The sequence below is a fragment of the Epargyreus clarus genome, unplaced genomic scaffold, assembly GCF_041222505.1.
Source record: "Epargyreus clarus isolate Ecla_fem2 unplaced genomic scaffold, WU_Ecla_fem_2.2 ptg000005l, whole genome shotgun sequence".
NCBI lineage: Eukaryota > Metazoa > Arthropoda > Insecta > Lepidoptera > Hesperiidae > Epargyreus > Epargyreus clarus.
In genome coordinates this window covers 9,305,694-9,319,049 of record NW_027332213.1, presented here as the reverse complement: position 1 = coordinate 9,319,049, position 13,356 = coordinate 9,305,694, and the positions used below count along the sequence as shown (strand labels likewise).

General features: G+C 33.4%; 1 protein-coding gene and 1 long non-coding RNA gene across 4 annotated transcripts in view; both read right to left on the bottom strand.

Annotated features, from left to right (window-relative positions):
• The window catches only part of LOC140742254 (uncharacterized), a 290,795-nt gene that overhangs the window by 7,484 nt on the left and 269,955 nt on the right, over positions 1-13,356 (bottom strand). The gene's annotated exons all lie outside the window — the stretch shown is intronic.
• The window catches only part of LOC140742252 (RUN and FYVE domain-containing protein 2), a 20,840-nt gene extending 7,484 nt beyond the window's left edge, over positions 1-13,356 (bottom strand). The window contains exons 1-10 of one of the 3 annotated variants that reach the window (XM_073073100.1): positions 13,056-13,356; positions 9,827-10,005; positions 9,430-9,539; positions 8,326-8,533; positions 7,775-7,953; positions 5,467-5,603; positions 4,578-4,636; positions 4,013-4,138; positions 3,690-3,830; positions 1,785-1,882 (exon numbers count right to left, since the gene is read on the bottom strand). In XM_073073100.1, the coding sequence (XP_072929201.1) occupies positions 1,785-1,882; positions 3,690-3,830; positions 4,013-4,138; positions 4,578-4,636; positions 5,467-5,603; positions 7,775-7,953; positions 8,326-8,533; positions 9,430-9,539; positions 9,827-10,005; positions 13,056-13,218 (1,400 nt within the window). In that variant the 5' untranslated portion in view covers positions 13,219-13,356. The other 2 variants (XM_073073099.1, XM_073073101.1) reach the window with 2 other exon arrangements.

Sequence of the window (13,356 nt, the reverse complement as noted above, 5' to 3'; positions counted from 1 at the left end):
GAGGTATTGGTTTCAGCTCATCAGTGTGCACACCTTTGTCTCAGCATACTGCATGTTACACACTAATCCAAAAATATTATATATTCGGAGTCTAATTGGTTACTTCTTCAACGTTAATCATATAAAAGCGAAGTTTATAGGTTATTTATATCACAAAAATTATTGGAACTCAATATTTTCCAAGACACCTCAAATTGAAACTTTAATAAAAATATCTGTGCCCGATAAATTTAAAGGACTGTCTGAACTGCCCAGATCCGTAGCGATGTCCAACCAGAAGAGGACTTAAGATATTTGGTTTAGTATGCATCTATTTCATTTTGTGTTTATTCAAGGCACTCGTTACGAACAGTTTACTACTTATCTTAGTAAGTTTGATTAAGGATGTTTTTTATCATAAACGTATTAATATTTAAATACCACCAACAGTCAAAGTTGATGACTATAATAAATATCTACAATGACTATGATAAGTACAATGTACCACGGCCACATATAATACGAAAACAAAATGTGTTAATATACGAGTAAGTCTTAAATAAAGTAAAATAAAAAGCAAAGGAAGGTATTATAAAGGATACGAGCAACATACTAATGATCTATAAATAATAATATTACTCAGGTATAAGCAAAAAATATATAACAGGAAGTTCGTATTACAAAAATTACAGGTTAATGTCTAATAATGATAGTTGATATGGTATTTACACTGTTGCCGTGTGAAATAATAGCTTCTGGTCACACGAGGTCATGCAAACACAAGGGAGTGACAATGGCAAACCTACACAATCAACATAAAGTAAAACAAGCGATATCCACCGGTTTCTGTTAAATGAAATAACTTTTTGCGGCTCAATAATGCTTTATTACAAAGAATGCTTACATATAGGCTAAGGTTTCCAAATTACAAAACTATAAAAGAAACCAACATATATTTTTTGATTCCATACATTCGGTGCTATATCTAAAAGACATGGTTATAATAATACGCATTATGTTTGCGCTAGCTTTAAATACTGATTAATTACATCAATGAGATCAAATAAAATTATATATTCCATAATTTTAACCATCCTATGGATTTAATCACAATTTAATACTCGAGAATTACGGGAAAATTTTACAAAATACCATTATTTATTGCAATAATACATACATGTACTAATGTACTAATCTTCAACGATCTCGTATAGGGAAATTTTCTAAGATCAATTTATTTATATAAAATTGTCAACTATTTAGATAAATAACAATGTTTTCTTATATATTACTTCCAGTAAACAATGTAAATTTTTGGTGATTTGTGATCGTATAATAATTTGTGACAGACAGTTTTTCGTGAACATATTTAACAAAAAAAAATCAAGTAAACCTAAGTCAAACTTAACATTATTCAATAAATATTATCACTAATTTGCTTTACCACAGCAACGAGAAAGCGAAAGCAACAATAGCGCATTGCCGTCTCATCTTTTTATTAAAATCATTTAACAGTTATACCAAAATATATTATCAAAAATCGTTTTTAAATAACATTCAGCGAGTTAATTGTGAGGGTTTGCCAATATCGACTGAATGGAAAGAGTCGCCTCCGTATCTGTCCAGCAAGCATCGCAAGTGCATCGCCCACACCTATGTGCGAATTCGAGTATTTGATATGTAAAGCGTTACATACATTTTTATTAATTAAATAATGTTTACACAATGTCTAGGCACTCTTTCGATCCTCACGGTGGTGCGGCCGAGCCGCTTAATGCGTATAATAAAAAAAATATTAAACCTACTTTTCATCGAGCTGATGTATCGTGCTGCCCATTGACTCAGTCTTTGCTTCCAATTTGGCTATTAGCTCTGTTTTATGTTTCAAGGAACTTTCACATTCCTAAAACAAAGCCAGTAAGTACAATTTAGCTAAATAAACCATAATAATACTTTAACTCAATTGAGCGGAGACAATGTTTGTGAGATCCTTAGCTTGTTAGTAATATGGCATAGATATACATAATTTAAATAATTGGTTATTGTAAGCATTCCATTTATAATATTATGAGGCTAATAAGGTGGTTTAGGTGACGTATTCGATAATAGGGTTTTTGAAACAAGATCTAACCAACAAATTATCCTCAAAATATATAAGCATGACTAGTTAATTATGTTAGCTATTAGATATATATCTGAATTTTCTATCAGGAAATACCACCCTAAGGATGTGGATTGAAACACCTATGTACAATGAATGGTTCACATTCCAATCTCATTCCATTCACTCGGCGGCTCTCGGGGCCGCCTTGTCCACGCTGTTTAGTTTACGAAAAGGTGGTATTTCCTGAAGGTTTAGTTTTTTACTGGGCGGGCCTTCATCTTTTGACTTTGTACCCTTTTGGACGCTACTATGAGCTCTGAACGATTCTAAGTTTTCAGCAAGATTATCGTTAGTAGGAGATCTGAGAGCTTTGACTAGATCATGGTCGGGTCCTAGGAAGTGGTTATATTTCTCGAGATTGTGCAGTATTTTGCCAATTTGTTCAGCCTTCCCCTGAAGCCTGGACACCATTTCGCCCTTCTGCGTCAGTTCCATCTCGCATTCCTTCCGTACAACAAGCGCGGCATTGATGAATACAGCATTGCATTAGTATTAAAAAGTGATTATAAATTTGATTTTATATACAAAAGCGATAAGATTCATATATTTAATGAAATAAAAATCAAGAGGATAAAAAAACATGAAAGAAGAATGTTTTACAGATTTGTGTCCGGAGTCTTAACATTATTTTTGTAATTTAGTTTCGAAAAGGTACTATGTAAGCATCGGTGGAGAGGAAAAACAAAATGAAAAGAGGTTTAAAGGAAAACGCACAAGCGTAAATGAATCATAGACAATGTGAGGAGAGCCCGGCGTTAGAGCACCCACATAGCGACCTTCACTCACAAGCGCTTCACCGCGAACACTCGACAAAAACTACTAAAGTATTACGCAACCGACATTATATTAATGTACAATACCAGTAATTAGATTTGAATAGCGACACTGTCATTGAAGCTCGCTACGGTTGTTAGCTTTACATTACGTAAATCGAGTTTTTAACTTATTGTCCGTTATGCGACAACGACGTCATTTTCACGTCTCATAGTCTAATAATAAAGATTCACATTATTTTAAATGTGCATATTTAATTAAATAAGCAAAATTAATTTCGTCCGCTCAATTGTATATTACGTAAATAAATAAATAAATAAAAAATGCAATGTCGAGAGGTCAAACGCAAATCATTTCAAGGCGTAAAGCAGAGTTACGAAATGGGCGATACCAAGGTTTGAATAAAGGGTACAAAATCCTACAAGCATTTACGATGGGATGTTTATTCGGGTCTTTTATGAAGACTGGGGATATTTGTTTATATTTTATGCAAAACAAGAGGAGCGGATTATATATCTTCATACAATAGTTCGCTTTCAAATTGGGAATCTCAAAATTCTGTTTTGTTAATAACGACAGTTTATCTTTCAGATAGATTTTTTTATAATCTTCACTGATTTATATAGTATAGGCTATTTATGTTATTATAATCATATATTTTATTTGAGGATCAATAAATAAAGTTATGTGCAATATTTCATGTCAATCTAAAGTTGCTGAAAGACAAAATAAGTGATATGTGCTTCAAAAAATGTATAGAAATATGTCTTACCTGCAGCTTTTTGTACATTTCCAGGTTAATCAATTTTATATCATCCAATTGCCTCCGTAGAGATATAATTGTGTCTTGCTTATCATGAATATCTTTTTCAAGCAGCTTCATAGCTACCTCCATTTCAGCCTTCAGAGATATCTGAAATTTCATAATTGCATTTCTAAGATAAAATTCGTTACAATCCATATCTGTTTAGTGAACATTTCGAATTTCATAATTTTGTACTGTAACTCTTTTAATTTTATAATAACCATTTTTACAATGATTGACTTTGTTTTAGACTCAACAGTAAAATTAAAGATTTAAAGCGTAATACCAACTTGCAAGTCCAGTTCCTTCTGAAGCTCTATATTTTTCTTCCTTTCTTCCTCCACTTGTTTCCCCAACTCACTATCTTTGTCATTTTTGTATTTGTCTGACGATGTACTTTTCACACTACGTTTTTCCTAGAAAACAGTAACAGTACTATTAAGTATTATTCTTTTAATATATTATTTTTAATTTTCCAATTAAATTGATATATCTATATAGGGACATGTTGCTCCAAATATGATAATAAGAATATCAATGTGGTGAAATCATATACTATTGAAATAGTCATATTTAACAATAAATTAATGACATGAGTAATGTAAATAAATGATGTCATTAGGTATCTTGCAAATAAAGAAATTGCAAACTACGAGTTTTAAAACTGTATTATGCGAAATTTTGTATAAGTAACTGACGATGGGAGTGACTTTAGAAAAAAATAATTGTTCCGTATTTTAAACTTTTATCAAACATATACTATTTCCAAACAAAAAGCGAATTCACGTGTTATCATTTCACTATCAGTTCAAGTGATACGAGACGCTAGTACACAGTAACAGGTCACTAAATTACCTCTTCCTCGGCTTGCAGCTCCGTCACTTTCATCCTACTGTCTTTGGTAATGTCCTGACCTGAACAAAAAACAAACACACGTGTTCAGATACATAAATAAACATCGATTGAGAGCCGACAACCGCTTTCAGTACGAAAATATTCACTGCATTTTAGTAACTCACAAGTCCTGGACCAATAGGGTTTTTTCATTTGATTCTTTGCTGCTGAATTACCCATCGGTTCGGTAGTGCATAACGGTTCTCGTATGAAGTTTATTATTATTTGACGATGAAGTGGCGACACGCGCGACAGCACCGGCATACTAATGCCTACTAAGCGATACAAAAGATCCGTGACTCAACGTATTGCAAGGTGTCTTATCTAATGCACTGTTTTATTATTATTCGCGATGAGAATTTCTTAGTAAACTCTCCTTAGTGGTCAGGTGTGCCCGTAAGCCTAAGTAAGCGCGATAAGATTCGTACAAACTCGGAAAATTCGTATGTAGTTGACACTTCTTTTTTAATCATGACGTCACTTAAAATAAATATGACTATGTTATAGTAATTATCATTATAAGGTGTCATAAGTTAGAGGTACAAAATAAAAGATAACCATAAAAAAATAATTTATGTTTTAAATTCCCAAAAACGAGCCGTTTTATTTTAACAAAAAGAACTCAAATTTAAAACTTGCTCTTTAACTCTGCCTGTATTATTAAGGTAAATAGACAAACATTCAAATAAAAACGTTTCTAAAATCACAACTAATACCGTTGAAGATTTTTTTTTTATTTTTCCAGGTTTTGTGTTCTTTTGTTAACTAAGATTTAAATTATTCATGTTCTTGATTAAATATGAATAAATACTTACAAACAAGTAATAACATAAACACTCAGAAAGCTTACCTAGGGCATGTTTCAGTTGATTATTCTCCTCGACCAGCTGAATCATAGTGTTTTTGGCAATAGCCAGATCCTCCTTCATGAGAGCATTGGTTGTAGTCAAGCCCTCCACCTTCGCTTGTAGATTGGCAACAGTGGCACTAAAATAAAACAAACCATTTCACAATTTCCGACGTATATAAAGCTTAATAAAATTCTAAATTACTGAATCTTTTTAGGTTGTAGAAAACTGACATTCCGATGGTCTCTGTAGCCCAAGTACATAGCACTGATGTATCCTTGATGACTATGTTTGTCGGCTTCATATATGACTTTAAAAACAGAATCAGCTGATTTTTTAAATATTTTTAAACATATGAAGAACGACAAGAAGTACGGTGTGGAGAACTACCCGTGGGGTGATACCTTTTTAATATAACCATATGAAGAACGACAAGCAGTACGGTGTGGAGAACTTACACCACTACCTATTCGTGAATGTCGTAGAAGTTGAGTAGCACTGTCTCACTGTGATGTAATATTAACTTCAAGAGTTGAGTAGCACTGTCTCACTGTGATGTAATTAATTTATTAATCCAAACCAGGCGGCTACAACAAAAACTCAGCATTTTTCGCTAATCCATAAATATCGGTCCACCCAGGCCCACTTGAAAGATTTACTCTGTATATAAAATTATATATGTTATATGAAGTACTGTATCAGTTATTGTTATGATAGAATTATGCAGTACTTGAGGTCAATTTATATAATAACAAAAGATGATTGGTATGCAGTGGGCGTAATAAGCATCCGTGCAAGTATGGTTACGAGAAATAACCGGTTTGATTCATCAATCGTTCAACTTAGTAAAATTAGTCTCAATACACACGAACGATTGTAAAACCGACAAAGTTGTGGCTAAACTTCGCACCACTTATTGATCAAAGATTCGAATTGGCTATTGGGATGTCGTCCAGTTGTTTCTAACTGTATCGAAAATAGAATAGTCGTTAGATTGTAGATTTCCTGTCGGCGGTATTTCGCATGCATATTATTATTATTATCTACGCTACTTTTACATGCTTCAGAATTAATTTGGGTGATATTTTATATCGTTTAAAATGTACCTACATAAAGATGTAATTGTTTATTAACATTTATCCATATATATTTTTCGATAGAAAAAGCTTAAAACATATAGGAACTATTTGATTAAAGCGTTTTTGAGTTAGTTACTAGGGCTTCAGTTAACGGTTTTATTATGTCTCTAATATTTAATGATAAAAGTTTCTCCCAAATAAGGTACTGAAAACGTCCCCTATTCATACACTATAATGGATTAAATTAGTTTTCTCTGTTCTAATACTGCTACAAAGGGCGTGACCACCATAGCCGATTTACAGTCAAATTATGTACGCGTACCACCTCAAATAAGAGGCATATAAACATTGCAAAACTAAAAAATGTAAATAAATCTCCTTAAGAAAATCTTTGCCTATCACACCACTGCTATTAGACCCATCCTCAAATTATAAGATAGCTTTTGTATATGGCATCAGTTTAATAATTTGTAAGCTACACGGTTTATTAGGTGGTGAAATAGGCCGTTAGAAAGTCTATTGTTGGTAATATCGTGCGAATGGTAGAACAATGGTACTTGTAGTATCGTACGTACTATCTCTGGTGCTTCTCGAGGTCAGGAATAAAAATACCGTATTTAAATTAATTTGCAATAAGCACGCTTAATTGTACTCTTACTAATCCATCCTGTTTAGTAAGAACGGGTGTGATTCATATTCCCTTCAAACTTAGCTTTACATAGGATTAATTGCACTAAGGGTCTTTGGCAAAGGGAGATCTCCCGCCGGGCTAGGTGATCATGCCCGGGGAGCGGTCGTGCTCCAACAGTCTCAGTTCGGATCTTGTATATATGCAAGATGTTTAGAAAACTTCGATAGCGTGATTCAGCAGCGCCATCTCTTGATGAGTGACGGGAAGTCGCTACAGTGCATTTTCATTACCTCATTTAGTTTATAATTTCTCTATATTTTTATTTAAATTGATACAACATATACATTATGTATGTATATGTTGTATCATGTATTAATGTATTCATAATTATTCTGTAAAACATTCGTCAAATGGTATTTCCATTGTCACAGATTGATTACATTTAGAATTGTTGTTGTTTTTATCATCGTATACATTTTAGACATATTTCATATTTAACTCATATTCATGGCTGTATGTCTTTTTATGCAGTGATCACCAAATTTACCAGACTGCAAATTCGCTACTATTTAACCTATAATTATATAAAAATATACTTACTTAAGATGTCTGTTCAGTTCCTCGATGTAATTCTTCTGGTCGAGCATAGTGTTGATGTGGCGTTGCTTCGGCTCGGTGTTGGCGTTGTTTCCATTGCCGGCTATGTCGTTGGACGAGTTGCTGCCACGAAGGTACAGCGAGAAATCTATCACGCCCTGCTGGCTATCCAGATCTTCCTCCTGATATGGGAAAGAAAGTCAGAGTATTTTTATGCGCACTATTATGTTGTGTCAATAATAACTGCCTTCTTATTTGTTGCCTTATTTAAGTAAAAGATAAACAAAATTGGTGTTAAGCTTTTAACTATATGTGTGTGCGTGATTTTTTTATAACATAAGTTTAGATATTCATAGGAATGTTATAGGTAACAAATGTGTCAGTTATTTGTCTTTTGATAAAAACCGGATCAAATGACTAAGACTTATAGTATATCACATCAACTCAAATCCTATCAAAGACCAAATCCTATCAAAGTTATGTATCTTATAACCCTATAAATTTCGTTCTATTTTATAAAATACTGTTGCGTCTTAAATTGTTAAAAAACTTACTTTAACGCACAGATTACAATCGACGACATTAAGACCGACGAGCAAGCCCGTGATAATAACTGCTTCTTCATTCAGCATCAGCGCATGAGGCTCGAAGTACTCCTCAAGAGTTTCCTCGCGGTGCTCCAAAAGGATTCGGAGGTAATCAGCGAGCCGCTTTTGCATCAATGCCAAGCGAAGCCAAGCGCGCGCGCGTCCCATTGCAGTCCTAAAAGTATTCGGAGACTAGATATACAAACAAAAAGACCCAACTGCTAAAAAATACAACTAATGTCGTTTCCACAATTTAAACGAAAAAAACGTCTTATGTGTTAAAATCCGTAAGCCATTCGGGATGCAGGGCATATTAAAGAATGAGACATACATCCATCCGTATGCTCAAAAACATTACGTTTTGGAGTCGGGTAAAAACATTTTATTGAAGTCCTTTCACGGCAATAAATTGTTATTTCTCATTAAATAATTGACGAAATTTTCATTAAACATGACGAAATAATAATTTTTAAATTGTTTTCAGAAATATAATTTCCAAATACAAATGCCTAAGTTGACTGAATAAGTTTAAAGATTAATATCAGTAAAGGTGTGGTCCCAATATCGACAAAGTAGCGTGACGAAGACCAATTTTTCTAGTCTTCACTCAATCTTTATCCATAAAACAAGTTTTCGGAACTAAAGTAATATTGTAATTTATTTTAATGGTCTAACTTATAAGGTTATGCGATGCCGAAGAAATATCTATTTACATTTTATTGTATGTACTTTTCCTCCTATATTTTTAGTATTTACCTACCTACCTAGAAATTACAGATGTTTCCAGGACCATAGATGTTTACGTTCTATCTATGTACAATACCCAAAATGGTTCCGTAATTTCGAATTAGTACAAATGGACAGATTGTTTTCATGTTATGCTAATAAGCATATGAACATAAAACCCGCCATTATACATATTGAAAATGCGGACTAATACCTAATACTTACCTGTATTTTTTTGATTTGTACGGATTTTTATAAATGTCTCTTTGTTTAAACTTAAAAGGCTTAGCTTGTCTTGAACTAACCTGCAATAACTGTTGACATTAAGTAAAAAACATTACTCACTTTACGGTAGGCAGATCTCTAACGCTCGCAGTTATATCCGCAGCTTCGGGGGAGTATTTCTCCACCATTTGTAGGATATCCCATAGCTCCTTCTTGGGACCAAGCAGACCCTGAAAATGTTACTTAATATGAAATCATTTTATATCATAATTCAATATATCTAATTTTTTCGACAGTAGATATTTAGATTTACTAGAGTTTAATCCATATGCGAACATAACTACGATTAAGCAGCAAAGAAAGTAGTTTTAATAGTACTATTTTCCGCTAAAGTTTACTTAATAAAATAGGTCCCACTTATGAATTAAAGTATCTAAATATAGGAAATATCTATAGTTATACAAGATAATATAAGTGTGTAGTATCCTTAAGGTAAAAACCACAACAAAACACTTACCTTCTTCGGTTTAAGCCCATGACGCATAACATGTTCGAGGACAATAAAAAAGTGATGAAGCGGCAAATGGTCGCTGTCGAGCATCCGCCCATAACGCAGAGATTGTTCAATTAGCTCCTTCACAATAAGCTTAGAGATGTTTACAAGATTACTGCGCTCTATGACCACGGGGTCGCGTGCTAAAAAGAAAATATTACGTTATGAAGACTTAAATACTATACTTACTACACACTGAGAATTACAACATACATCCTGTATAGCTAAATTAAAAATGCGCAGTAAATGCGAAATAAGATTTGAAAAACTGTTAACGCCTGTGCGTTATATTTACGCACCGCTGCACTAGGGGACGTTTGCGCAGTGCATGACTAATGGGTAGGTACACTGTAATCGGCCACTAAAAATGTTAACCCTAAAACGAAAGTCGTAATAATTTTACCCATCAGAGAGTGCATCGGATCATCAGGCGAAGTAATCGCCCCGTTGTCTGAAGGGCGTATGTAAGAATCTTGCATTTCCATATCGTGCAATTCCTTCAAGCACAGCCACTCTCCATCAACGGAGACTCTAAAATTGCACAGGTAAATGGTGTCCTGCGCCCCGGCCATATCCGCATCGGCACTTTCGTCGCCTTGGATGTTTGACGTAATGCCTAAATCAGGCAAGGGATCCACCCCATTCACAGCGGCAAGAGAACGCATAATAATTCAGCAAAAAAACTATGAAGCGAAATAACAAACACTCTGGTGTGAATTTTGATCACTTTCCTATATGCATATCAACAGATTCCGGAATTAAAGGTCACACGAAATTTTTTTATTATACGTAGCCGGCGACAGTACACTTTACTTCATACTAGGGCTCTAGATCACTAGATCAGAAACACAAGCAGATTATTATAACGGTAAGACGTGTTCTAAACGGAAAAGGCCACTAAAATGGCTTTCCCAGCAACTTTACTACGTATATTGATTGTCCGCGTCTCTACACTAGGGGTGGAAATCAATACTTGTCCCGAGTGCTGCCATCTAGCGGAAGGTGGCGGAAACACTAAGAATGGTAGTCAGCGTATTAACAGATTTGAAACCCGCCCTAAAAGCCTTGAAACAACATTCATGAATACTAGTTTGTTGCATCAGTCAATACATAGAGGGCACTTTTCAAATACAGAATACAGTATTGAACAAAAATAAAATAACAAAAAGATATTTATAATTTGTCTCTACCAAACTGTTCATGTATGGATATAATTATGTGATAAAATAGTTTTCTTTTCATTATTGGTCTTGAATGGTCTATTAAACTCATTTATTAAGAATACACTATGAACATATCACAGTGGGAATACCTCAATAGGATTTTTTTATTGTTTGCTAATTTGTAAATTTGAAAAGATTAACAAACAGCATTAACAGCACCAGTTTTGAATTTATATATGTAAATGTACAATTTATATGTACATTTGTTAAATAATGTTATCAAATTTCATCACATTGCTATCACTTGACCTTCATTTGTATATTGTGTTGTGATATGAAATGAATATGTGTACCATAATTTTGCATATTTTTCCTCAAACAATGATTTGTTTACAGAATTTTATAAGAGGAGAGCATAACATGAATGATATATAAAACTTATATGACTCACAAAGTAATTGAAATGTCGTAGATTTTAAAGTTAACAGTAAATTTGAATACATTCATCTTTTACATACTTTCAGTGCATTGTTATGTATAGCCAAAACTATTATTAATTAGGAATATTGACTTATGTCCGACTTTAATAATCAATCTATCCAATTAATAGTAGTAGTACAATTGATTTTTCAAATAAAATAAATATATCTATTCAATTTTTATGTCTAAAAGTTCAAAATTTGACAATGTGTAGTATGAAGAAATTGTTTAATGTCGATCTTTGGAACCAAAACACTGGATACATTGATTATTAAAAATGGGCTTTAGAGCATCAAATCTGTCATTTCAATATTTAAAGAACATAATAATTCTTACATTAAAATTGCTCTTAAATACAAAATAACTCTTACCTAAAATTTCTGTAACTCTTAATGAAAAATCTGCTTTTGAAAGACCATAATATGCAAATATACATGTCTGTTTCCACATAACCATTACAAGAGGAATTCCAATGAATGAATTAATACATTTTAATTTATAATATATGTCAATAGTGTGCAGTTATTGACAATGGAAAGAGGCCTCAAAAAATACGATTAGATGTTATATTTAGAGTATTAGACTTGGTTAGAATATAATACTTTTTATATCCATATCAAGCATAATTTTTTTTTTATAATTTGGGAGTAGCAGATGAGCATTCCGTACACCTCATGGTAAGTGGCTACTACCGCCCATGGACATCTGTAATCAAACCCAGATAGGATTAGATATTCCTACCTAAGGTTGGCCATAGATGCACCTCTACCCCAGAGGACTAAGCTCGAACCACCAAGGGTTCTACCACCTTCATATATTTTAATATATCGATATATATTTTAAAATCGTAATAAGCATTAAGATTGTTTAATTTACAGAGTGAATAATGAAGGGGGGCAGAAGGGGCGTTCCACACCAGGTCCTGGGGATGCCCAAACATGGTTGGTATTAGCTAAACGAAAAGGTTGCCGGACTCATTATCATAAATGAAATATGTATTTGTTGGCAAAGTATTAAGTCTATGAGACATTTGTAATTTTGTAAAATCAAATCAACTTTCAAGACTGAAGGTCTCCACACAACTTTCCGCTCCTGGCCTCTGACTACCTTAGTTTGCCACTGCACATAAGACATATTCACACCACATATAGACGCAACCAAACTGGCTTGCCAAAAACATACATGAATTGTTGCATTAAAAATTTTGATAAAATTAGTATGAAAAGTAGCATTTATTATATTATTAGAGTTTTGAATAGAAAATTAATTTGTTTCAAAACATGTCACCAGAACAGAAAAACCTGTTTCATTTAATGAGGTACATAATAATATGTTTTTAATTTGATAGAAGAAGTCGCAGTTTCACAAGTCATGCCATACCTTGTAGGGTATTTTTGTGTTACAATAGTGTCAAATAGTTCAACAATTGTAAACAAATTTTTAAGGTTACAATTTGTAAACGTAAACTTCAGGTTGCGCACAAAATTTATATTGTAAGAGTAAATTTATAAGGTAGTGCATATAACTACAGATATAAATAAGTTACTTACATTTTGTGCTATAGAAGTAAGACTTGTCGGGCCTAGATAGTAAAAGTTCCGGCCATTTGTCGTCCTTTGTTGACGAAATTGACGGCGATCTGTCAAGCAGCTGTGACCTGACCGACGATGTGGACGTTGCTGGGGACACTTCTGGTTTGTCCTTAGAGGCCATGATTACTTTAATTTACACTATAAACATTTTTATCGTAACAAATAAGCGCAGGCATTTGACGTGTCACAATCTCACAGTTAACCATTCATCCCATAGCTAAACTTGACTAATTTGACATTGACAACTCGTTACTATCAA